This window comes from Agaricus bisporus (genome assembly GCF_000300575.1).
Source record: "Agaricus bisporus var. bisporus H97 unplaced genomic scaffold AGABI2scaffold_2, whole genome shotgun sequence".
Classification (NCBI taxonomy): domain Eukaryota; kingdom Fungi; phylum Basidiomycota; class Agaricomycetes; order Agaricales; family Agaricaceae; genus Agaricus; species Agaricus bisporus.
Window position 1 is genome coordinate 2134982 of NW_006267355.1, and position 21550 is coordinate 2156531.

At 47.3% G+C, this 21550-nt stretch overlaps 8 protein-coding genes across 8 annotated transcripts; 6 read left to right on the forward strand and 2 right to left on the reverse strand.

Annotated features, from left to right (window-relative positions):
• Positions 1-25: 25 nt before the first annotated feature.
• On the forward strand, positions 26-2331 carry AGABI2DRAFT_190766 (hypothetical protein). The gene is made up of 5 exons (XM_006458418.1): positions 26-87; positions 138-206; positions 261-539; positions 590-1374; positions 1428-2331. The coding sequence occupies exons 1-5, from the start codon at positions 57-59 to the stop codon at positions 2163-2165; spliced, it is 1902 nt and encodes a 633-aa protein (XP_006458481.1). The 5' UTR covers positions 26-56; the 3' UTR covers positions 2166-2331.
• A 1194-nt stretch (positions 2332-3525) lies between these two features.
• On the forward strand, positions 3526-4069 carry AGABI2DRAFT_64770 (hypothetical protein; the record flags this gene model as incomplete). Its single annotated transcript, XM_006458419.1, has 2 exons — positions 3526-3615; positions 4007-4069. The coding sequence occupies 2 exons, from the start codon at positions 3526-3528 to the stop codon at positions 4067-4069; spliced, it is 153 nt and encodes a 50-aa protein (XP_006458482.1).
• A 2762-nt stretch (positions 4070-6831) lies between these two features.
• AGABI2DRAFT_115514 (hypothetical protein) lies at positions 6832-9047 on the reverse strand (the record flags this gene model as incomplete). The annotated part of the gene is made up of 5 exons (XM_006458420.1): positions 6832-7713; positions 7764-8023; positions 8074-8176; positions 8258-8458; positions 8517-9047. 5 exons carry the CDS (start codon positions 9045-9047, stop codon positions 6832-6834), a joined length of 1977 nt encoding a protein of 658 aa, XP_006458483.1.
• A 386-nt stretch (positions 9048-9433) lies between these two features.
• AGABI2DRAFT_183521 (Ca-transporting ATPase) lies at positions 9434-13083 on the forward strand (the record flags this gene model as incomplete). The annotated part of the gene is made up of 11 exons (XM_006458421.1): positions 9434-9566; positions 9621-9859; positions 9914-10186; positions 10237-10698; positions 10752-10940; positions 10991-11794; positions 11849-12041; positions 12098-12414; positions 12470-12721; positions 12771-12872; positions 12940-13083. The coding sequence occupies 11 exons, from the start codon at positions 9434-9436 to the stop codon at positions 12976-12978; spliced, it is 3003 nt and encodes a 1000-aa protein (XP_006458484.1). The 3' UTR covers positions 12979-13083.
• Positions 13084-13418: 335 nt separating this feature from the next.
• Positions 13419-15112, forward strand: AGABI2DRAFT_190771 (hypothetical protein). Its single transcript, XM_006458422.1, has 5 exons — positions 13419-13857; positions 13916-13936; positions 13991-14074; positions 14140-14473; positions 14538-15112. The coding sequence occupies exons 1-5, from the start codon at positions 13576-13578 to the stop codon at positions 14777-14779; spliced, it is 963 nt and encodes a 320-aa protein (XP_006458485.1). The 5' UTR covers positions 13419-13575; the 3' UTR covers positions 14780-15112.
• Positions 15113-15242: 130 nt separating this feature from the next.
• On the forward strand, positions 15243-16635 carry AGABI2DRAFT_190773 (hypothetical protein). The gene is made up of 5 exons (XM_006458423.1): positions 15243-15558; positions 15662-15698; positions 15757-15777; positions 15833-15925; positions 15982-16635. The coding sequence occupies exons 1-5, from the start codon at positions 15374-15376 to the stop codon at positions 16396-16398; spliced, it is 753 nt and encodes a 250-aa protein (XP_006458486.1). The 5' UTR covers positions 15243-15373; the 3' UTR covers positions 16399-16635.
• Positions 16616-18118, forward strand: AGABI2DRAFT_190774 (hypothetical protein). Its single transcript, XM_006458424.1, has 5 exons — positions 16616-16892; positions 16949-16985; positions 17037-17057; positions 17112-17204; positions 17256-18118. Exons 1-5 carry the CDS (start codon positions 16714-16716, stop codon positions 17739-17741), a joined length of 816 nt encoding a protein of 271 aa, XP_006458487.1. The 5' UTR covers positions 16616-16713; the 3' UTR covers positions 17742-18118.
• A 438-nt stretch (positions 18119-18556) lies between these two features.
• On the reverse strand, positions 18557-21519 carry AGABI2DRAFT_183525 (hypothetical protein; the record flags this gene model as incomplete). The annotated part of the gene is made up of 13 exons (XM_006458425.1): positions 18557-18771; positions 18837-19061; positions 19109-19247; positions 19291-19559; positions 19628-19773; positions 19826-20048; positions 20268-20465; positions 20513-20616; positions 20665-20767; positions 20817-20992; positions 21050-21134; positions 21186-21339; positions 21394-21519. The coding sequence occupies 13 exons, from the start codon at positions 21517-21519 to the stop codon at positions 18557-18559; spliced, it is 2163 nt and encodes a 720-aa protein (XP_006458488.1).
• Between the last annotated feature and the right edge of the window lie 31 nt (positions 21520-21550).

Genomic DNA, 21550 nt, shown 5'->3' on the forward strand with positions numbered 1-21550 from the left:
GCACCACATCTCTTCCTTCTTCCCAGCCTCTCCCATCCTCTCTGCCCCGCTGGACAATGGTTCATCTCGTCCTCAGCTCGACAAAAGGTGCGCCCCCCCCGTCCAACACCCGCACAGCTCACTCATCTCCGACTAAGGCAACCAGGGACTACGCTACTTTCCGTACACCGGATACCTAGGCCTCACCCCCATCCGCGTCGAAGGAGGTGCGTATCTCGCCACCTAACCATATCCTCCCTCTCACTGACAGTATCCCCCAGTCGTCCGCACAAGAGTCGACACAGATCTCCGCACACTCCAAGCGACCAGCCTCACAGTCTCTATCCGCTGCTATGAATCTCGCAACGGCCGCCTCAATGTCCTCCATTCCAACCTCCTCGTTGATCACACCCAAGTCCTATGGTCAAAAGCTGATAATGTCGAACATGAACCTATCGCCAATCTCGAGTATCCATTCCGCCTCACACTACCTGCCAAAGTAGGAGGTTTTTCGACCGCCATCTTCGTAGACTACCGGTGTATCTGGCGAGTCGAAGCAGGTGCGTGTGTTTCCTTCATGAACAACACCAAACTTCATCTCTTCATCTAGTCCTCAACCACATACATATTACTGGCGTAGGTTCTCGCCAAGTCAAACACTTTCAATTGCCGCTGGTCCGATATGACCTGCCGGAACAAATACCTCTCTCCCTTTCACCCGATCCACTCCTCTGCCATACCATCTCCAAGCCTCGTATCCCCCGTATAAGATATAGTATCGATTCTCCTACAACTCCCATTGGACCGAATGACCTTGTTTCTATCCCTATTCATCTGCTGCCAATGGACCCCGCGGTGTCCATTCGCGGCGCCAATGCCATCATTGAACGACGCATCCAGTTCCTCGAAAATCCTAATGGTACTCCGCCCTCACCACCCCCCGCCCCTATGACTTTTGTAATGTCTTCACCATTCCCTTCCCAGACAGATATTCCTGCTTCGTCCTCCTCATCCTTGAACTCGGATGCGCTGGTAGCCCCTCACTTGGATGCGCTGCGGGGTAGTTCTGAAAGATCCGACACGTCATCATTATCCTCCTCTAATCCTACCATCACCCCCAATACCATTTTCCCATCGGCATCATCTCTCGCAAATTCCTCTCGGCCTCTTCTATCACCTAACATTCTTAACTCTTCTCCGTTTGTTCAAACAAAGCTGGTCATTAATATGCTTACCGAAGCCGAAAGCTCCGGTCACTTTTCCCCGGATGTCAATGGGGTCTGGAACAAAACAATGACACTGCAATGGCCGGCAGCCAAGTCCCAGAGTCGATGGGCTGTTGGAGAGACTATGCAGTCTGAAATGGCATCAGTGCGGTACTTTGTGCGCGTCAAGGTATGTTCTATCTTTAATCCAATTAATATTACATCATTTCTCATGGTTTCCAGGTTACTCTTCAATCTCCCTCTGGGACGGATACTCTGGAACTCGGCGAAAGGGAACTATTCGCTGTTTGTACGAATGACGCTGAACGGCGGCTTGCCGTTACAAAATATAACGAGATGTTGGATATGGCAAATCAAGAACGTCGTTCCAAATCCAAGTCTCCACGGCGGAAACCCGTATGTCCTGAAGATTTACCTCCGACACCACTTCCATACCACCGTTCGGCGGGTAGCTCTAAAAGCAGAGCAACATCTCGAAGGCCTCACACAAGTGCTGGCCCGCGCGATACATCTTCTACGAGCGGACCAAGGCTTGAGCCAGGCTCGCTTGGAAGACGTCCACGTGACGATTTCGGCGAAGCTGAGCCCCGGGAAGAAGCATATCCGAAACGCAAGTCATCCAGATTGGATGAGTTAATCGGTGGACGAACAAGACCCAACAGTAGTCAGTCCGAGGCGAAGCGCGGTGGAAAGAGTTACTTCTTTTCTTCTTCTGCCCCGAAGATCGGCTCTATGCCGAGTGGAAGCAGTACAAGCACCACGACGAGTTCGTCGAGCATATCAAGCAGCAGTCACGGAGAGTCAGAGTCTGATGACATGCGGGAATGGGAGGCGGAATTAGCGAAGATCGAGAGTAAAAGTCGAAGATCTAGCGATCTGCTAGGGTTTGCCAAGTTCCTCCGAAAACGAAAGTCGACGACGGGTGTGACGACGCCAAGAGTGGTGCTGCCAGGATCATAAGTAGTAGATGACCACTTCCTTCCTTCGTTTTGCCGTCTTCACCCATGCTTCTTTCTTGCACTGTTATTTGTCGTTGCACGATCGTTGTTGCTATACCTGCATCATACATAGTCATACCCTACATTACCATAAGTATTCTTTGCGTTAAACAATCGCCGGTCTCATTCAATGTTTGTGATGTGACGTTGCGTGACGCAATGAGTTTCGAAGTTCGGTCCAACGATCTCAGCTCCTTCCAGCATGCAACAATTTCCTTGGTTCAGATTCTCAGTTTTCGCCTCCGGCCGTGCGTATCATTTGGTTTCTCCTCTGCTCGCTTCTGGGCTCACAAACCTCCCTTCCCCCCCTCAATGGCTCTTATTATGATCTACCTGCGGTCTCTCTGTCTTCACTCGCGACGACTTCTGCACACCGAATTGCTCACTTCCTCATGTTTTTCCCCTCCCAACGACATATATTGGGATTGCCGTTCGGAAAATGGACTTTTCTGATGGTCTCTCAACTTCAATACAATCGCTCTTTTCTCGTGTCATCCGAACGTTACACGCCCTAGTCATGGCTATCGGCTATATAGCTATGAAAGGTTAGCTGACCTTCTATCCTATAGTTGAGATCATATCCGTTTATCTATCACTCATTCCACCTTTCGATTTTTCTTTTCTTTGGAACCCTACCGGCGCTTTGATCCTGGACTTCTCCCTTTTCTGGCATCCTCGATATCGGCCATTGGACCGCGTGTCATCCTCCTTCTCTCATATTGATGTGACACCGGTAATCACGGTGTTGTACAAACTATCTAAATTTGACATGTTACACGTTGTCGGGGATTTTCGCATGCCCTAACTCCGTCCAATAAAATACAACAGCGACAACACCCACCGAAGAACAGCTTTACAAGGTGTGTAATTAATGCCGAAATGTCTTCTAGACCCGGACTTTTCTTTCTCCCTTCTCTTGTTTCTATGCATTTTTCCGTGGTCGAGCTTATAACTTTCATTGCTTTGACTTCGTTTCTTAAGCTTTTGCTGCTGTTCATTATTCCCGCAATTCAGTCTGCTACTAGCTAGACTGTCTCTATATCGTTTTCTACTGCGGTAACTCCCTGTCATGTGTTTATCAGCTTCTCCTTCCTGTGTCTTTGTCTGGTTTTGCCTCCTGTCCGAAATAAATCCGGTCTGCTGATTATTTCAAACTTCGTTTCTAAAAATATCCACCATTTCATTCTCCCGTACTACAATAATTGCCTTTCCGGGATTTATGCTCAACCTATTTTCTCCATCTCTTCTTCCACTTCCTTCAGAGGAAGAGAAACCATTTGCTTGAAGATCTTTATGCTAATTATGTCGAATGTTTGTAGGAGATGTCGCCTGACCTTAGGCGAAGAGTGGATGCCACCCGAAATGCCCGATTGACTAGAGAAGCAGAAATGAAAAAACAGATAGCTGCTCAGGTTTGTCTTTCTCAAAGTTGATATATTTATAATCTTTTTGTGCTCGTGTTTCACTCCCGGGCCTTTCCACTTTTTTGTTCAATCAAATGGAAGTCCTTCCGTTCGTGACAAGTAACAACTTGCTTGCGATGCTTGTGCGGGAGGTTTCACCTTGATTCTGTTCTTATATCTCCCGGGACCGACGAACGGACGGTATCTTGTGGGTGGATATTTATCTTAACCTGTCCCCCTTCGGCGACCGAGGATACCAACTCAATCGTCTCTGCGTCACATGTTGACTCAATTTCCCCGGCTCGGATGGCCGTCCATTAAATATTCCTTTTTGGTCGCTCCTTATCGTTTTTATGATGTATTGAAGACGTATACTCATATTTCATCTCTTCTACGACAGGAGGCCGGCAATGCCAACCCCGAGACGTCAAAACCGATTTGGGCTGACCCGCCGTCGAAATAGATTAGTTCGGGGAATTAAGGCTGTTCAAGTTGTCACCACCACTGAGCATGCAATACAGGCGATGAAGGGTTTCGGGTTCCCCGCTCTTCTACTGGCTTTGATCCAGGGCTTACTATTCCACCTCCACATGTTATCGGACTATTCTGGTTTTGCCGTCACAAACACCCAGTAAAAACAGTCAATCACCGAGTATAATTCTTGTCGAATATTCCTGAAATCATCGATCCATCTGTCCATCTGATACCCGTGATGATCTTACCTTTGCAATGAACGCAGTTTGACTGTCCGAATGTTCAGCCACTCACGGTCTGTATTTTGTTGATTTACTAGAGTTAACTCCCTAGTACGGTAGAGATGGCATTCAATTGTGGCCGTCTTGACTGCGAAGAAGAAACAATTGTGAGTAATCTTGAGTCGTGAGAGGACTTTTCATCAGTGCAATCTCGTGTAATTGATGCAAAGATATGGGTCATTATACGTTGTGCATCATGGGAAAGCCAATAGCCGATCAACGTGGACCGGTTTATATTTAATCTTCTTCTCCTTCCATCTCTCATTCCACGTTCAGTCGGGTTTGTACTGCCATAAAGTGAGTGCCACAATGACTGTTGGTCCAAAAAGCTATGAATCGATTAGCGGAGAATTGACTTTGATTAGTGGACATTGCCGCATCCTCGTGGGTTGGACAAGGCTGAAGAAGTCCATTTTAAACAGTGGAGTGGTGAGGTAGCCGATTTTTTAGCACGGCTTTAAACTCCCTCTCGGCCTAGAGAATCTTCCGAGTCGAAAGTTCGAGCATTAGGGCTTAACTATCCCATCCACATCCGCTAATTCACTAATACTCGCGAAGTAAGTACCATTTTGACATTCTGACGAAGCCGCCCATTAGACCCTTACTATATGCCGCCCGTTTACTGTCTCTGAACCGAACCACAACCGAACCCTTCCGACGACATCTTCTTATGACAGTACTATACTTAGCTTTCCCGTGTTAATCCGCATTGCCGCCCCACAGACGGCATGTAACCAAGTCCTTTTGATATCTTGGCAAGAAGAAGAGGAAGGTTAACTTACTAGTGACAAGGCTCCATTTTGAGGCGTTTTTGTGGAGAGCCAAATTCCACATGTTTACCATTATGCGAGATAACGGAAAACTCCTTCCTCTTCTTCTTTCACATTTCACCTTGGTCGACCGTTTTTTTTTTCTGAAAACATAGATATCAGCACTGGTTTCGGAGCCGATGTGAAGGTATCGTGATACAACTCAAACATGATGCCACAAAATATCACAGCGATGTAGTGTACAATTGAAGAATCTATTGATATGTAGGGTTTTTCAGATCAATTAGAAGCATCGACACGGGTGCAGAAAGTTCTCAATAAGTATACATATCATCTTCTGGAGATATTCATAGGATATATCCCCATTTCTCTTTTTTGTGACAAGGGTTTTTGTATTCTAACTTTGTACATAGATGCCCGTGAGCGAGAACTGAACAATCTCCCCCACATAGCATAATATATTGAATTAATCCCTTGATCGTAGTTTTCTTTTTCTTTTCAAAAAAAGGGTCGCTTGATGGGAGAGAGACGCAACGATTCCTACCATTGAAAGAATTTTCCTTTTTTGGGTCCTGAGACGAGTGACCAACCCCGAGCTTTGGTATGTTTTTTTTTCTTTCAGTTGATCTCAGTGACCGACAATGTATGGCAACCATGATAAATATCATAGTCACGTTGATAGCTTATGCATCTGATTAATTCCGGGCCACTGGCTGACTTCTAGTAGCTGACTTTATTTCTTAAAAGATCAAGGATTCCGGAATACAATCACCTCTGACTTTCATCATTGTCTGTGCTTGAAACAAGCCGAGTCTAACTTCTGAGAAACACGCCGAGAGCACGGTCATGTTTCCTCGTGGCCGAAACAAAACAAAACAATGGCCGAAAGTAACTCGATAGCATTACTTTACCACTTTCTGGCTGTGGAAGGTTGAAAGGTGACCGACCGTGTTGCACCAATTGACTTCACTCGGAGCCATGGACATACTCCTCGTAGCCCTTGAAATCAATACCAATAAACACCAGAAATTCGGGCACTAAATCCCGTTTCGCTGATATGGTGATTCGCATGCCCAGTGTGGAACTACTCGCAATATAGGGAGGGGCATTTCACATTTAGGGGGAAAGATCTAAAACTACAGTGTCTAGCTAGATCCATATATGGAGGTGAGTAGGTTTGAGGAACGTAGTACGTACAAGTATAAAAGTGAGCTGGGGCAACTGAGAGGAGAAATTTGGTTGAAAAGCAGTTTATACATGTATAAGACAGATAGGAATTATGGATTATGGTATGCGGACGGTGAAACGTGGAAACGAGATCATGGCAATCATCCCCAGGTGAAGGTAGTAAGCCCTTAGGCTTAGGTAGCAAACCTATGATGAGATCTAACTAGCGAGAACTAGTATCAATGCCCGAGTAAAGGATGGTATGGTAAGTAAGAGAGGTATCCAGTGAGACACATAAACACCCATTTACATCTACTTTGAACCTACCTCCTTAAAGATCGGAGATCCTGCTTGAAGAACGCAAAAAGAAATCCATCGAATGAATTCCCCCGGAAGGAAATGGGAGAGGGATCCAAACATAGATTTGTAGGGTTCACACCAAACATTGCATTGTCAGAGCAGACGGGGAATAAGAAATGGCCATCAATCAAGCGATAATAAGTGGGTGTCCAGACATAAACACAAAAGGTAACTCACCCGTCCGGCGGTGATGTGACTCGTTGACCGTTATCCCTACTCATCAGATCGTTACACTCTTGCTCTGACTCGGCGCCCAATTGTGACTTCCTTTTTTGGGAAGACGGGAATGGCTCACAGACGTCTGAATTAGATGCAGATGCAAGATGCCCGTGGCTGGACAACTGATCATTTAAGCCATGGTCCGATCTATCTTGTGAAGTTCGTGGTGATGATGGTGCACTGAGCTTGAGCGGCACTGGCGGTCGTTGAGGATGGTCATCCGATAACATTGGAGCAGTTTGTGTAAGATTATGCGGAGACAAGTTCCGAGTCTGCTCCTCTTTTTGTGCCATCACAAGGAATGGATTTGTTGATTCTCTGGCAGTGGGTGATACGGGCGTATGAGCTTCTTGGTTGCTGGATTGACTATTGCCCAATATTGCGGCAGCTGTCGAAGCTGAAGCTAGTGCTGCATTAAGAGCACTGAATGGGGGAGGGTTAGTAGTCCGCTGATTTCGAGAATTTGACGGTTCGCCATTCGAAGATTCGTGGTCAGTTGTGAATGCCGATGCTCGACTTCGTGAGTTGGATCGAGAATTCGGCTTTCCGGTATTCAAAGGTTCACGGCTTTGCTGAGAAGCTGATGGCGCCGCCAAAGAGGCTTCAAATGAAGATTGGACGGATAAGTTGGAGGGGAGTGTTGCCAGTGCCGAGGAACCAGACCCGGGGATAGTTTGAGGCCCGGATACATGGCTTGTACCAGTTTCAGATGGTGATCCCCGAGCATTGGTGGCAGCAGCCTCCTCTTCCTCTTGTTTCCGCTTCTCCACCGCTTCCTTTCGTTGTTGCTCTTCATGTTCAATGAGGGAAAGACGCATGGCTTCCATGAGCATAAGCTAAAGGCAATCAGATCAAATGCATATGTGTTTAGAGCGTATGACGTTACTTCTTCCAGATCTTGTCCAGGAATACTCATGAACTGTTCCAGCTGGGAATTGCCTCCATGTCTTCTTCGTCTTCGACTTCCTCCACCTTCAGCGGCTTCGGCAACCTCTTCGGAATTTAGCGCATGGATGCGACCACTCGTAACCCCGACGGGGATTAAACGATCTCCAACCTGGCGCATGACGATGCGTCGATTGGCTCTACGTGCAACGGCTGCTCGTACGGCAGCCAGTTTGGATTCCCAATCGGGTCGTATTTGATCTTTGATCATGAATAAGTATGCTTAAAAGTATAATCCATGACGCGAATACCTGTGGTGACTACCTCTGGACTGTCAGCGCTGTAGCTCTTTTGGCGTCGTCTATGGGTTGGAGGCTGAGTAGACTCTTTCGGTGGCTCCGGCCACGACGGTGCCTGTATTATAATAACAAAAAAGGTAGGAATGAGGCAATGCAAGAAATAGGAGCGAAGGGGAACAGAAAGAAGTCGACTGACCGACGCATCAGATCCTATGCCCGCTTTCCAAAGAGGGGGACGATACACGATGCCGAAATTGTCTTGCACACAAAAAGGGCATGCAGCTGGCTCAGAGACGAGATGTGTCGCGGTAGGTTCATTACGTTTGATCTGCACAAAACACTCTGTGCATATTGCCTGGTCGCAACACCTGGAGCGGTTGATGTTGGAAGGATAGTACTGGAGAGATGACGTAATGAGGACGGATATGAGAAGGAGATGAACGAGGAAAACGAACGAGAAAACAGATTGGACATTCCATGGCACCTCGGTAAACAGCAGCCTCGGGTCTTGCTTGTTCCCTGTTCGGAATAGAGCGTTTAGAACTGGATTTCGAGCTGAGCGAGTGGATAGAGTCAGAACGAGAAGGCTGTTCAGAGTTCTCTGGTCTCGGATTAAGCTCCTTTCTGGCAGCAAGCAACTGGTCATCATCCCAGGACTCTTCGTAGTCTTCAAGTGGTCGATAGAATGGAGCCAGCTTGCGGGCGACTATGAGTTGAGATACGATTGCATGGTTCCAGTCGCGGGGACCGGTATAGACGCCCTGAGGGACGAGGGAACCGTAGTCGACGGATTCATCGTGATGGCCCCTACCTCCAGAAGACGAAGTGTTGCCCATTGTACAAAGGAGTGAGAAAGAGAAGGGAGGCAACACCAAGGCTGGCGACGAAGGGGTAAGGTCTGTGCCTCGTCCGTCATAATCTGTTGTTCCATGTTTGGTCCACGGCGCGATCACAAGCTCTCGGACAGCCGCCCTGTCCCTGCTCATCGCCTCCGCATGCCCCTTTGTCCAGCGAGCTTAGCGCGTTTGTGCGCTCGCAATATGCCCATCCAGGCCGTGGGCGCCATCCATCGAGCCCGACGGCGTCGAGACCCTGTATCCTGTGGCGTGTGAGACTTAGTGTTCATAGTAACGTGCTGCACTGCAGCTGCCCACTCGGGGCTCTGGCATCCGCGGGGTCTGGCTGAAGAGCATGCCGAGAAAATCCTCCGCTAATTTTCTTTCGCGACTTTTCGCTCCGTTTTCGATGAAGCCGCGCGACGAGGACCCGCCACGTCAACTTTCGCACGTGCCGCCTCCATTACATTCCATTATTACATTCTTTTGCTCGTTCCCTCTCTCCATCTTTATTTTTCTCCGGTCGTTTCTTCCAGATGCCCTCCAGTCTTCTCCAGGATCCCTGGACAAAGGCTCCGAATGACATCTTTCAGCATTACAGTGTAGACTCAAAAAGGGGCCTTTCTAGTTCGCAGGCTACCCATCATGCCGAACTCTACGGTAAAAATGGTCCGTCTCGTATATTCCCCCTTCCTCAAGTACCTGCCCTCACATTTCATGTAGAATTACCTGAAGAGCCCCCCACTCCACTCTTAGAGCTCATCCTAGAGCAATTTAAGGACCAACTTGTTCTCATTCTTTTAGCCTCTGCCGTCATATCATTCGTCCTTGCTCTTTTCGATGACTCGCCGGACTCTACGCTCGCTGGTGCATTCGTAGAGCCAATGGTTATCCTCATCATCCTAATTGCAAACGCTACTGTTGGTGTTTTGCAAGAGTCGAGTGCTGAACAAGCCATTGACGTCAGCCGTCCTTAATCTTATATATATCTCACTCATACTAACTTACTTTTGTAGGCCCTAAAGGAATACTCTCCAGACGAAGCCAAGGTCTTCCGTTCTGGCAAATTAACACGCATACATGCTTGCCAGCTCGTACCCGGTGATATTGTTTCCGTCTCTGTGGGCGATAAAATTCCCGCAGACTGTAGACTTGTCTCTATTTCGTCAAGTAGTTTCCGAGTAGATCAGGCCATCCTCACAGGGGAAAGTGCTAGTGTCCACAAAACAGTAGATGTCGTCCCGGACTCAAAAGCCGTAAAGCAAGACATGACTAACATAATGTTCTCGGTAAGCACAGTTTTTTTCGCTCCCGTGGACGGCATTGATGTATGTCGCAGGGTACTACAGTTGTCAATGGCAGTGCACGGGCTGTCGTCGTCTTTACTGGTCAACATACCGCCATTGGCCACATCCACAAGTCCATTAGTTCGCAAACCTCGGAAAAGACTCCTCTAAAAAGGAAGCTCGACGATTTCGGAGACATGCTGGCAAAGGTCATCACTGTTATTTGTATCCTCGTCTGGCTCGTCAACTTTCGTCACTTTTGGGATCCTGCCCACCACAACGTCCTCAAGGGAGCGATCTATTACTTCAAAATTGCTGTTGCCCTTGCTGTTGCCGCTATCCCTGAAGGTCTTGCAGCCGTAATTACCGCGTGTCTGGCCCTAGGTACCAAGAAAATGGCTCAGAAAAATGCTATCGTCAGAAACCTTCCTAGCGTCGAAACTTTAGGCTGTACAAATGTCATATGCTCGGATAAAACTGGTACACTCACGACCAACCAGATGAGCGTTTCGAGAGTGAGTGACCAATTTTCCTCTTTGTTGAATTTATTCTCATATTATGATCGTAGTTCTTGGTTATTGACGGGAATACTACTGCGCCCAAGGAATTCACAGTCGACGGCACTACGTTTGCACCCTTTGGAGCAGTTTACTCTACTGATGGGAAAGAAGCTTTTAACGATCTCAAGTCAGATCCTGTCCAACGTCTGGTGGAAATTGCTTCCATTTGCAATGATGCCAAAATCGTTTATCACCCGGTAAGTTTGTGTCAATGAATTGGTTACCATAAATTTATGTGACTGCTAAGGACAAAAACTCTTATTCGAACGTTGGTGAGCCTACCGAGGCCGCCCTCAGGGTTTTGGTGGAGAAGATTGGTTGTGTAGATGACGAACTCAACAAGTCCCTTCGCTCTTTTACACCTGCTGAGCGAGCAAATGCAGTCAATGATATCTTTGAACGACAAATTCCTCGTCTTTTGACTTTTGAATTCACTCGGGATCGTAAAATGATGTCGGTCCTCGTCCGATTCAATGGCACGGGAGCTCTTTTTGTCAAGGGTGCACCGGAATCAGTATTGGAACGCTGTACATCTGTTCTTGTCCAAGGCAAGGTTGTTCCCCTTACCCCGACCCTCCGTGCAACTCTGCTTGATCGGGTATTGGCGTACGCTTCTGATGGTCTCCGCACGCTCGCACTTGCCTATGTGAACAGGGATGACATCGACGCCACCCACTACCAATCGGATTCTTCCAAGGACTATTCTAGATTTGAGGAAAACCTTACGTTTGTCTCCATCGTCGGAATGCTTGACCCTCCTCGTCCAGAGGTTCGCGAAGCTGTCGCAAATTGTAGGGCCGCAGGGATTCGTGTCATTTGTATCACAGGTGATAACAAGCGCACTGCCGAAACAATTTGCAAGCAGATTGGGATTTTTGATGAAAAGGAAGATTTGACGGGCAAAAGCTATACAGGAAAGGAATTTGAGGCATTAAGCCAGCAGGAGAAGATAAATGCTGTTCAGCGAGCGAGTCTGTTTAGTCGTACGGAGCCAAGTCACAAGAGTCAGCTCGTAGATTTGTTACAAGGTTTGGGTCTGGTGGTGGCCATGGTACGTATCCGTTTCTGCATTGAAAGAAAGCAAGGGACTAATGTTATAACTCAGACTGGTGATGGGGTAAATGATGCGCCAGCACTGAAGAAAGCTGATATCGGTGTAGCTATGGGAAGTGGCACTGACGTCGCTAAATTGGCTGCTGATATGGTTTTGACGGATTCCAACTTTGCAACAATAGAAAAAGCTGTCGAGGAAGGCCGTTTAATATATAACAACACTAAACAGTTTATACGATACCTCAGTACGTATCTTTCTTTTCAACTCTTATCCTCTGACTTATCGACGGGAATAATGTAGTCTCATCTAATATCGGCGAGGTTGTTTCTATTTTCTTGACGGTGCTTCTGGGAATGCCGGAAGCTTTGATACCCGTGCAGCTGCTCTGGGTCAATCTAGTCACAGACAGTTTACCGGCTACTGCGCTCGGTTTCAACCCACCCGATAACTCGATCATGCGTCTACCCCCAAGGAACAGCCGAGAGCCGCTTGTCAGCCAATGGTTGTTCTTCAGATACCTCACCATTGGAATTTATGTTGGCTGTGCCACCGTTTTTGGATACGCATGGTGGTTTGTTCTGTACTCTGGTGGTCCGCAAATTTCGTTCTATCAACTCGTAAGTTATTTTATGAATCCATCTAAAACCCAATTTTTGATGGACGCTATCATAGACGCACTTCCATCAATGTTCCTCTCTCTTCCCAGAGATCGGTTGCGAAATGTTTACGAACACTATGGCAAGGCATGCAACAACTATGAGTCTGTCAATTCTTGTAACTGTGGAGATGTTTAATGCAATGAATTCATTGTCGGAAAATGAGAGTTTATTGAGGTTGCCTGTATGGAAGAACAAATACCTCGTGGCAGCCATTGCATTAAGTATGGCACTCCATTTCATGATTCTTTATGTGCCATTCTTCACCGTAAGTGTTTCCGTCCCCAACTGATATCTTAAGCTGATTATTGTGATAGACAATGTTTGTCATTACACCACTCAATTTCGATGAGTGGGTAGCTGTATTGTGCATCAGCGCACCTGTCATCGTCATTGACGAGATTCTGAAGTTCATTTCCGTAAGTTGCCATCACAAATTTCCGTTCCCTCTATCGTGGTATCCTAACAACATACACCTACCAACAGGCCACGTACATTGACCCGCCATCCAAGATCAAGTTTTGACTAATGCGTTTACCTATTTGCAACCTTAGCTTAGTTCAATAGATATTTTGGTGAAGAGATGTGTGCATGAGTATGTTATGTAGACAATGCTAATATATATTGCAGTATTCTTTGCGGTTGATTGGGGATGGGATATGTTTCTGCCAGCAGGTCTGATGAGAAGGCAATCACAATGGAGCTTTTGCACGTAAGCCCCTGAATATCCTTGTTCCACGGTCCAACAAGACAAGAAATTTTCCTACGCTCGTTCAAACCGTGTAGGAATATATCTCATTTTTATGGCTCAGAAGGTACTTGTATCGACCCCCAAAACTCAAAACTCTAGCAAGATGGGCTTGATGATGTTACCCCCATAGGGAGGCCTGTGAACGTAGCGACTAGACCGAATCAGGGATGGCTGTCAACTTGATTTAAGGGTCGAAATATTTATAAAACGGACTCCACTGTCAACCGTTGAACTACACTTCTCTCCTCAACTCCATTGTTCTCAGTGTTCGTTGCTGAAATTTTTAAAAGAGGCATTCTCTAGTTGTCTCTCCCGTCGCTCTTTTCGAAAAACCGTTTCACTCTTTTCACGTTTCCCGCCCTTGACTTACGATGCGCGTGTCTACGCTGTTGGCTTCTTTGGCAACCCTCGCGTTGTTCGACGTGGCTCTAGCTGGAAAACATACCGGGTCTTCCTGGGCTAGAAGGCACCATGGCCATCATGGTCACTCCACAAATGAAGATGGAAGTTCGGGTTATGGTAGTGCTACCAGTGATGTTCAGAAGGTATCTGGCAGGGAGTTTGAGTTGTCAAAGAGGTATGACAATAGCCGGTTCTCATTCTATGATGCTGGGCTTGGTGCCTGTGGAAAAGTCAATTCGGGTTCTGACTTTGTGAGAACTTTATTTGCTTGGCTATCCCAGGATATGTCACTGACATGTTTTTTTGCAGATTGTCGCTTTGAACTCTGCCGTACGTTGGTTTTTTTCTACAGAATCAAATGCCCAGTGTTGATAGTCGTTATAGCAATTCGACTCAGGTGACTACTGTTTCAAAAAGATTAGTATTACTATCAATGGCAAGACCACGCAAGCGACTGTCACGGATAGAGTAAGCGGATCCTTCAGAATATGTAAAGGTATTTGTTTGCTAATTTTATATCGCGTGTCTTGTAGTGTCCTGGTTGTCCGTATGGTGGCCTCGACTTTTCTCGTGGGCTCTTCAACTTCTTTGCTGCCGAATCTGTTGGTATCATCCATGGTAGCTGGGATTTTGGGGGGGCTCCCCCTCCCCCTCCCCCGCCTCCTCCGCCTAAACCTAAACCGGCGGTAGTAGTCTCGGTTGAGATCAAGAAACCCGAACCTTCGCCCCCGCCCCCGCCTCCACCTCCCCCTCCCCCTCCGCCGAGTCCATCACCGGAACCTGAGCCAACGACGGTTACATCGTCGACCATAATTAGCCTTGACTTGGAGCCAACCTCCACCAGCACAGAAGCTAGTTCCACATCCGGTACGTGAATTCTATAACACATGTTGCTATGGACTTTCTCTGAACGTTGATGTTCTACTTTTAGTCTCCACGTCTTCTTCTGCCGCTCCAACTGCTACTCAAGTTAAAGAAGCAAAGCATAAAGGATGTATTGAGAACCTGGATTTAGCCTTGGCCCACCTCGGTGCCATGGTGGTTTCTGGCTCTCATAATGGTGACAACCAAGTGTATGTCCCCTCGGCTGCTTCTGCGGCTTCTGCTTCAACAGCGGCCGCTGCATCGGCTTCGAAATCTGCTTCCGCCTCTGCTTCCCCTGCTTCAGCTTGATTTTGGCTGTTTTGCTTGTTATCCTGATCACTCGTCAACTTGTCGAAAACGGTGACGATGGACTTTGTGCATTTGTTTTTATCATTTAATTGGAAGGAAGATGGAACATTCATATTGTGTTGAGGAGGACTCCTGTATGGTCAGGTTGGGACGCCAAGATCATCTACAATTACTATTTATGGACCTGCCCGCCTTGTCCCGCCCTCTTTTCCTTTTATGCTACACTTTTGTTTTTGGGGATCTACACATGTCGTATACTTACCACAGCTGCTAATGGTCATGTTGCTTGCGTTTATTCGGGACCACTGGAATGATGATGTCCTGATTTCCTGATATAGATCGATCGGGAAAGCTCCGTTAGGGCCTCATCAACGCCGGCGATTACCCTGTTGGCTCGTGCTTAGGGCGCGGCTCGTGCATTTTTTTCACTGCAGGGGTCGTAGGTATATTAATCCCCGCTTTTGCTTGGGCCGTCGAGTTTTTTTTCCCCTCGATTTTCCTACCCTCGTTCTTTGCCCCTCCAAGGCTTTCAAAAGCCTCTCCCTCTCTTTCGAACGTTACTCTCATTCGTTTGACCTGTCAATATTGTTCAGTATGAAGGTTGTAAACTTTGGGCTGTTCCCTGCGCTTTTTTTCGGTGGTGCTGCAGCGGTTGCCGTGGTGGCGCCTAAGCATGGCCATAACAGTTTCCATCATAGAGATATTGCCAATCGAACCGACGAAAGCGCGCACTGGAAACGCGTAGAACACGCTAGATGGACATTCTATGATGTTGGGCTGTGAGTCGCTTTGTCTTTGGTTGGAAATCTTGTCAGGATTGGATCCATCCGGGACTTTGTTTTCGAGTTCAGGAAACCTATACTGACACTATGCTTGGTGCAGCGGTGCATGCGGCAAGACCAATGTCCCGTCGGATTTTGTGAGTAATTACGACTAGTTCTCTGTTTCAGCCACTTGAATAATTTCCATCGTGTTAGATCGTCGCCTTGAATTCAGCTGTACGTGATTTCTCGCGTTTTCACCTGATTATAGATTGTTAAACGAGCAACACAGCAATTCGGAGGTGGATACCCCGGTCCCCACTGCTTCCAGACGATCACGATGAAATATGGTGGTAAAACAGCCAAGGCGCAGATTATGGACCAGGTGTGTCAAAGGCACAAACCAAATCTGAACCGCGAGAGATTGACATGAATTTTCAGTGCCCCGGCTGTCCCTACGGTGGTCTTGATCTTTCAAGAGGGCTTTTCGACTTTTTCGCCTCTGAAGACCTAGGTGTTATTTATGGCTCTTGGTCGTTTGGCGACAGTGGGGGTGACGATGGGGATGACGACCCCCCCAAACCCACGACGACGAAAAGGCATCACACTACCTCGAAAGAAAAACCGACTACAACTGAAAAGCCAGAGCATACCACATCTTCAAAACATCGATCAACTACAAGCACTGTCCCTTCGACCACCAGCACAAGTAGTACACCCACCTCAACATCAACATCGACCGAACCCTCCGCAACCAGCACCAGCACGTCTAGTGACGGCCCTGCGAACTTGAACAAATTTGTACTTGCACTTGATACGTTGGGCGGCCTTGTTGTTGCTGGCAGCCGGCTTGATTGATTAGAAGTCTGCCAACTTTCCCTTATTTAACCTAGATCAAAGTACCATAGACAAGAGCGCGTTGTATACTGCCGGTTGCTGGACTTCTGGCATGAAGTAGATATGTAGATGTTTAACAGTAGAATTTGATTGACTGTGTGCCATGTGATGACACGGGCTTGGCAATCCATTGTTATGTTGTGACTTTTTGTTTGTTTTTTCTTTTCTCATCTTATACCAGAGCCATCACCATCGCCCTTGGACTTTCTGCTTGTCGCTCTCTGTCGTCCTTCACTCGTTTATATTGTACTAACGCTAAGAATCCAAAAGTCCACCATGCGTTTGGATTACGCTCTCTTTGCTCTCATCGCTCCTCTGGCCGTCCTCGGTGATCTTCGCCATAGTGGTCGTCGCAGCCACCACGACATCGCAAAACGGGCTGACGCCTCCGTTCAACTGCACAAGCGTGCATTTGGTCATGCCCGTTGGTCTTTCTACGACGTGGGAGGGGCTCCGTACGTTCTTGCCAGCCACATTCTCGCATAGTTCTTCCTGACCTCTACATGTCCAGAGGTGCTTGTGGTGCATACAACAGTCCTGGCGAACATGTGAGTCTCTCAAATGTCAGCCTCCGATCCAGTTCACTAATGAATACTCAGATTGTCGCCCTCAACTCTGCGGTATGTGTCTCTTTGATACACCAATGTATGAAGACGGCTTGACATCAAACGTAGCAATACGGTAGCGGTTATCCAGGTCCCATGTGCGGGAAAACCATTGTCATGACATATAACGGGAAGACGACCACTGCCAAGATCACAGACGAGGTATTGTGGCTGCATACTCAGCCGTTGAACCAGCCTCTGACCCTCAGCTAGTGCCCCGGATGCCCTTACGGGGGTTTAGACCTTACCCGTGGTCTCTTTGGATTTTTCGATACACTCGACACAGGTATCATATATGGAGAATGGCACTTTGCAGGTGACGATGACGAGCCTCCCGCACCCAAGCCTACCCCCAAACCCAGTCCAAAGCCCAAGCCCACGCCCAAGACTACCCATACACCTCCCCCACCTCCCCCTACCACTCATCACCATACTACTACTTCCACCACCCACACCACACACAAGACTACCTCCACCCATGAACACTCGTCAACCCACTCATCAACCCACTCCACCTCGTCTTCTGCGTCGTCTTCGTCCTCTGCGTCATCTTCATCTTCCAATGTTTCTTCCGCATCCAGTGCTGCGATACCTACTGGCGTCGTTTCTGCCGGAAACGCTCCGGGTCAAAATATCGCGCAGTGCAACAAGGCCCTCCTCAACATGGGTAACTTGATCGTTGCTGGTGGTAACGCTTGAGCGGGCGGCTGAGCATGCCCGTTTGTTCGAATTAATTCGAACGTACACTGTGTCAACTGTATTGGTTAAGGTTCAGACTGGCGCGTGCGCCCATCATCCACCTGTCATCCTCGAGTTACAGCTTATACGATGATGGAAATTTTACTGTCATCTTATACCCTCTTTTGAATCTTTTTATCCCTTCTCCTTCCCACGTATAGTTATTACTTTTTTCACGTAGTCACGAGCAGGCTTGCTGTATAGTGATCTGTTGAACTTTATACTGGTTATATTTTGTAGATCTCTGTGGCTCGAGGTAATATATAGGTGGACCTGAAGGTGTCACCGCTGGCTGTTATTTGTCCATCAATATATTGAAAGTGACTCTTATTTCTTTTTGTATTATATGCGCATGGTTACAGCCTGAACTACTGATGGTGTGATGATCGACCACTGGCACAGCGCTTTTTTTATTCAGTCGTTCTTGATTGGTCCTTTGCCAAGACTACGAGTGTAGTATAAAAATACAGAAAGGGGACAAAGAGATCGGACAGAAATAGCAACTCCTTGTCTGTAACAGGGGTCATGCGTTCTTTCAATGACATTTTTGACCACTTTGCTTGTTCGCTGAGCTGAACACTTGCGAACGAGGTCTCTAGTAAGTTCTAATGCAAGCAACTAGGAATAGATACTTGACAATCATGTCAAATATCAACATCAATCGATTTTGATACAACTCTGTTCTGAAAATCATTGATAACAGTTGGAGTGTGCATCAACACAAGATTAGAAAAACCCTGATACTGTCGTATTTTCGGCAAAAACAACAATCTCTTTCAGAGAATCCTAACAAACGTATTGCCACAAAACAAGCAGCGCTGCACTGCTTCCAACAACTCCTCCACGACCCATCCTCTAGCTAAAGGTGGCAACCAATTCGGTTGTTCAGGAGAAGTCTTTGCAGATAATGGCAAAAATGCCTTTCGACTACAGCCTATACACGTACGCACATAGGGTGTCGACAAGATAAACGTCGTCACCGAACACCGAGCTGAGATTGAAAAGGGACAACAAATCAGGAAGGTTGTTCTGGGAGGTCAAGATTGGATGACTTACTCCAATGGTGACCATTTGAACAAACGGCCCTTGTAACATCTTGCAGTGGAACGACGACGTTACAGGCTGGACAGTGTTCGTCGTTTTCATGAGAACCGGACTCTTGTATCGGCATACGTCCCCGAACCTCTTTTGATAAAAATTCAGCTTCTTCTGAAAGGTTGGAAGGTGAACCAGGCAACAATGATTGTATTACTGTGCGCAATATGAAAGGAATGTCGGTAGCTAACAGGATGTCAGTTGATGACAGTTGATCATTACAGAAGACATACGTTGTAACAAAGTAACAACGGCGCCCAGATGCCTTATGATAGTACGAAGCGTCCTGTGTGAGATTGCATTGAGAAGATCTTGTGCAATGAGGCCACACTCCATACGCCTCTCCTCCATGTCTGAGTGGCGCTTCTTTATCTGTGAGCATATCATCTCAGCGGTCATTAGTTGACATACTCACCCATGTAAAATCTGCGAGTGCCAATGCCATGCGTAGAGAGAGAAAGGAATCATATCCAAAAAGGTGTCGGGTCAAACTCTCTTTGAAACGACGTCTGACTTTATCAGAAAGAGGCTCTGTGCATGTCGGAATAATTATCGTCAGCGTATGATCAGCGGGAGACACTCGCAGGATCTGCAATATGCCCGAGTGCAGTTCATCGAGTCTCAATCCATTGCTGAAACGGAACAGGAACGGGCGAAGTAGGTCAAGTGGACAGCGACCTGAGGCTGAGGGGGGTGAGGGGGAGGGGATTACTCGTTATTATGCATCATGAATCTGATATGGAAAGACCCACAGGCTCTCACGGACTCAAGAAGATGGGCCAAGTTTTCGAGTAACAGTTTATTCGAGCCTTCTTCGTCCTCAAACAACTTAGCTACAACCAGAGTACTGCTATGCTTGGCCTCGTGTTTGTAACTGAAATCTGGTGGACGCATAGCCCTTAGCGAAGCACGTTAGTTGTAGATATGAAATGAAGAGACTATATGCTTACTCTTGTGTCCAGACGAGATTGAATGCGCCATCGAACGACGTTGCTCCAGTTATCCGGTTCATATCAACGGAATCAACATTGCCATCCTGAATCTCGACAAATACTGATCTTGCTACTTTCGACAATTGCAGGGAAGTTATGACGTCCTCTGACCAGGATGGGAAGGAAGAAAGGTTTTGAACGACATGGAACGACCCGTCAGCGAGCGTGGCGATCAATATGTCTTTGTCCACAACATAATTCAATCCCGCCACAGGGTGCAGAGCTGAGGAAGATTTATGGATCTTTTGAGTCTGGAGACGAAGGGTGATAAGCCCCGACCAGCTTGAACCATCACCCGGCGAAGACCAAAGTAGCAGCCTTCCAGGCTTGCTAACGACCAAGACGGCCTGTGCAAATTAGTCAACGGCCTCGAGAGTGTAGAGCTGATAAATTACCGGACGTGTAGCAAGCTCTATCCACTGCATTGCTGCGATACCAGCCTCGTCTGGCTGAACAGCAAGTCCGTAACGTTGTACGGACGTTTCGATGTTGTAATCGGGTCCAAAGAGTGATGAACCGGCTCCTTCAACGAGACGCTGGGTAATTTCGATAGTCCCTACGGCTCCCGAAGAAGTCCCGTATGCAAGGATACCAGAAGCTGAGCATGGTCAAGAAAAGATCCTGAACCTTATAAACGATAATCACCTGTCCCGGGCTCTGAAAGGTTTGATTCCGAAAAAACGAGATTGGTGATCCAGTGGTCGTCTAGAGTAATATCCTGTACAAAATGCAAGGTATCCCGAACAAATCTGAGCGGTTGTCAGCTGTCAAAAGATACGTGAAAAATAAAATATCACCTTAATAGTATTACGCTTCCAGCTCTATTGCCTACTGCCAGGAGTGATCCGCTACACGTTGGAGTGGGTGTGACGCCGAAGTTGGCCCGAGTCCAACATATACCTACAGCGAGATAAACTCCAGATGAGAAGTATGACAATGGAGAACGCACTGGTGACCTGGGCATGTAGCGTCCATATGATCTGACTGTCATCAGAGAGCGCCTGAAACTTGTCGAGAAGGTAAGGTGTGACATCATATACTTTCTTCCATTCGCCTTTAAGCGAATTGCGGGCTGCTGACCAGAGGCGAAGATCAAGATTTGAGCTCAAGGTTGCAACAATACACCTGGGAACCACGAGTTTAGAGAATTAAAGACGAGGATGAGTATGGATAGCCGCTTGCCCAGAAGTACTCGACAAGTTGGAAGGAGAAATTGCAACAGACCACAGGTTCTGGTCTATAGAACCTAGAGAGACGGTGCTCCAATCTATAGCCTTTGTAAGTGCTCATGCGTCCCGAAAGAGGATATACTACGTGCCTTGTGAGTACTCTGGCCATTTACATGGTTCACCCTCGTCGAATTGTACTGCCGTCCGAAACCACCCAACTGCAGGCTGTTCGGATCCATTGTTATCACTTGATATAGACTTCATCACAGATGCATTGTCATATGTTATTCCATATTCTGGAGTCTGAGCATGGTGGACATCGTATTGGGTCGGTGTTAGCAAACCCTGCCGGCGCACCAAGATGTATAGGACGCTCTTTGTCGCAAAGAAAAGCTGCCCATCGGAGGACCATTGAAGACAAGTAAAGGACGGGTGCGATGTAGCTGTTGGAAAAGCAAGAGTTGCACGTACGGGGGATACCATTGAGAAGGAAGCAGGTTACGGGATAAGATAA

Coding starts and splice junctions, on each gene's coding strand:
- AGABI2DRAFT_190766 (XM_006458418.1), top strand. CDS start 57: ATGGTTCATCTCGTCCTCAGCTCGACAAAAG. Junction 207..260: donor CCCCATCCGCGTCGAAGGAG/GTGCGTATCTCG, acceptor AGTATCCCCCAG/TCGTCCGCACAAGAGTCGAC. Junction 540..589: donor TATCTGGCGAGTCGAAGCAG/GTGCGTGTGTTT, acceptor CTCTTCATCTAG/TCCTCAACCACATACATATT.
- AGABI2DRAFT_190771 (XM_006458422.1), top strand. CDS start 13,576: ATGCGCGTGTCTACGCTGTTGGCTTCTTTGGCAACCCTCGCGTTGTTC. Junction 13,858..13,915: donor TCAATTCGGGTTCTGACTTT/GTGAGAACTTTA, acceptor GTTTTTTTGCAG/ATTGTCGCTTTGAACTCTGC. Junction 14,474..14,537: donor AGAAGCTAGTTCCACATCCG/GTACGTGAATTC, acceptor TTCTACTTTTAG/TCTCCACGTCTTCTTCTGCC.
- AGABI2DRAFT_190773 (XM_006458423.1), top strand. CDS start 15,374: ATGAAGGTTGTAAACTTTGGGCTGTTCCCTGCGCTTTTTTTCGGTGGT. Junction 15,559..15,661: donor ACATTCTATGATGTTGGGCT/GTGAGTCGCTTT, acceptor TGCTTGGTGCAG/CGGTGCATGCGGCAAGACCA. Junction 15,926..15,981: donor AGGCGCAGATTATGGACCAG/GTGTGTCAAAGG, acceptor ATGAATTTTCAG/TGCCCCGGCTGTCCCTACGG.
- AGABI2DRAFT_190774 (XM_006458424.1), top strand. CDS start 16,714: ATGCGTTTGGATTACGCTCTCTTTGCTCTCATCGCTCCTCTGGCCGTC. Junction 16,986..17,036: donor ACAACAGTCCTGGCGAACAT/GTGAGTCTCTCA, acceptor ATGAATACTCAG/ATTGTCGCCCTCAACTCTGC. Junction 17,058..17,111: donor TTGTCGCCCTCAACTCTGCG/GTATGTGTCTCT, acceptor CATCAAACGTAG/CAATACGGTAGCGGTTATCC.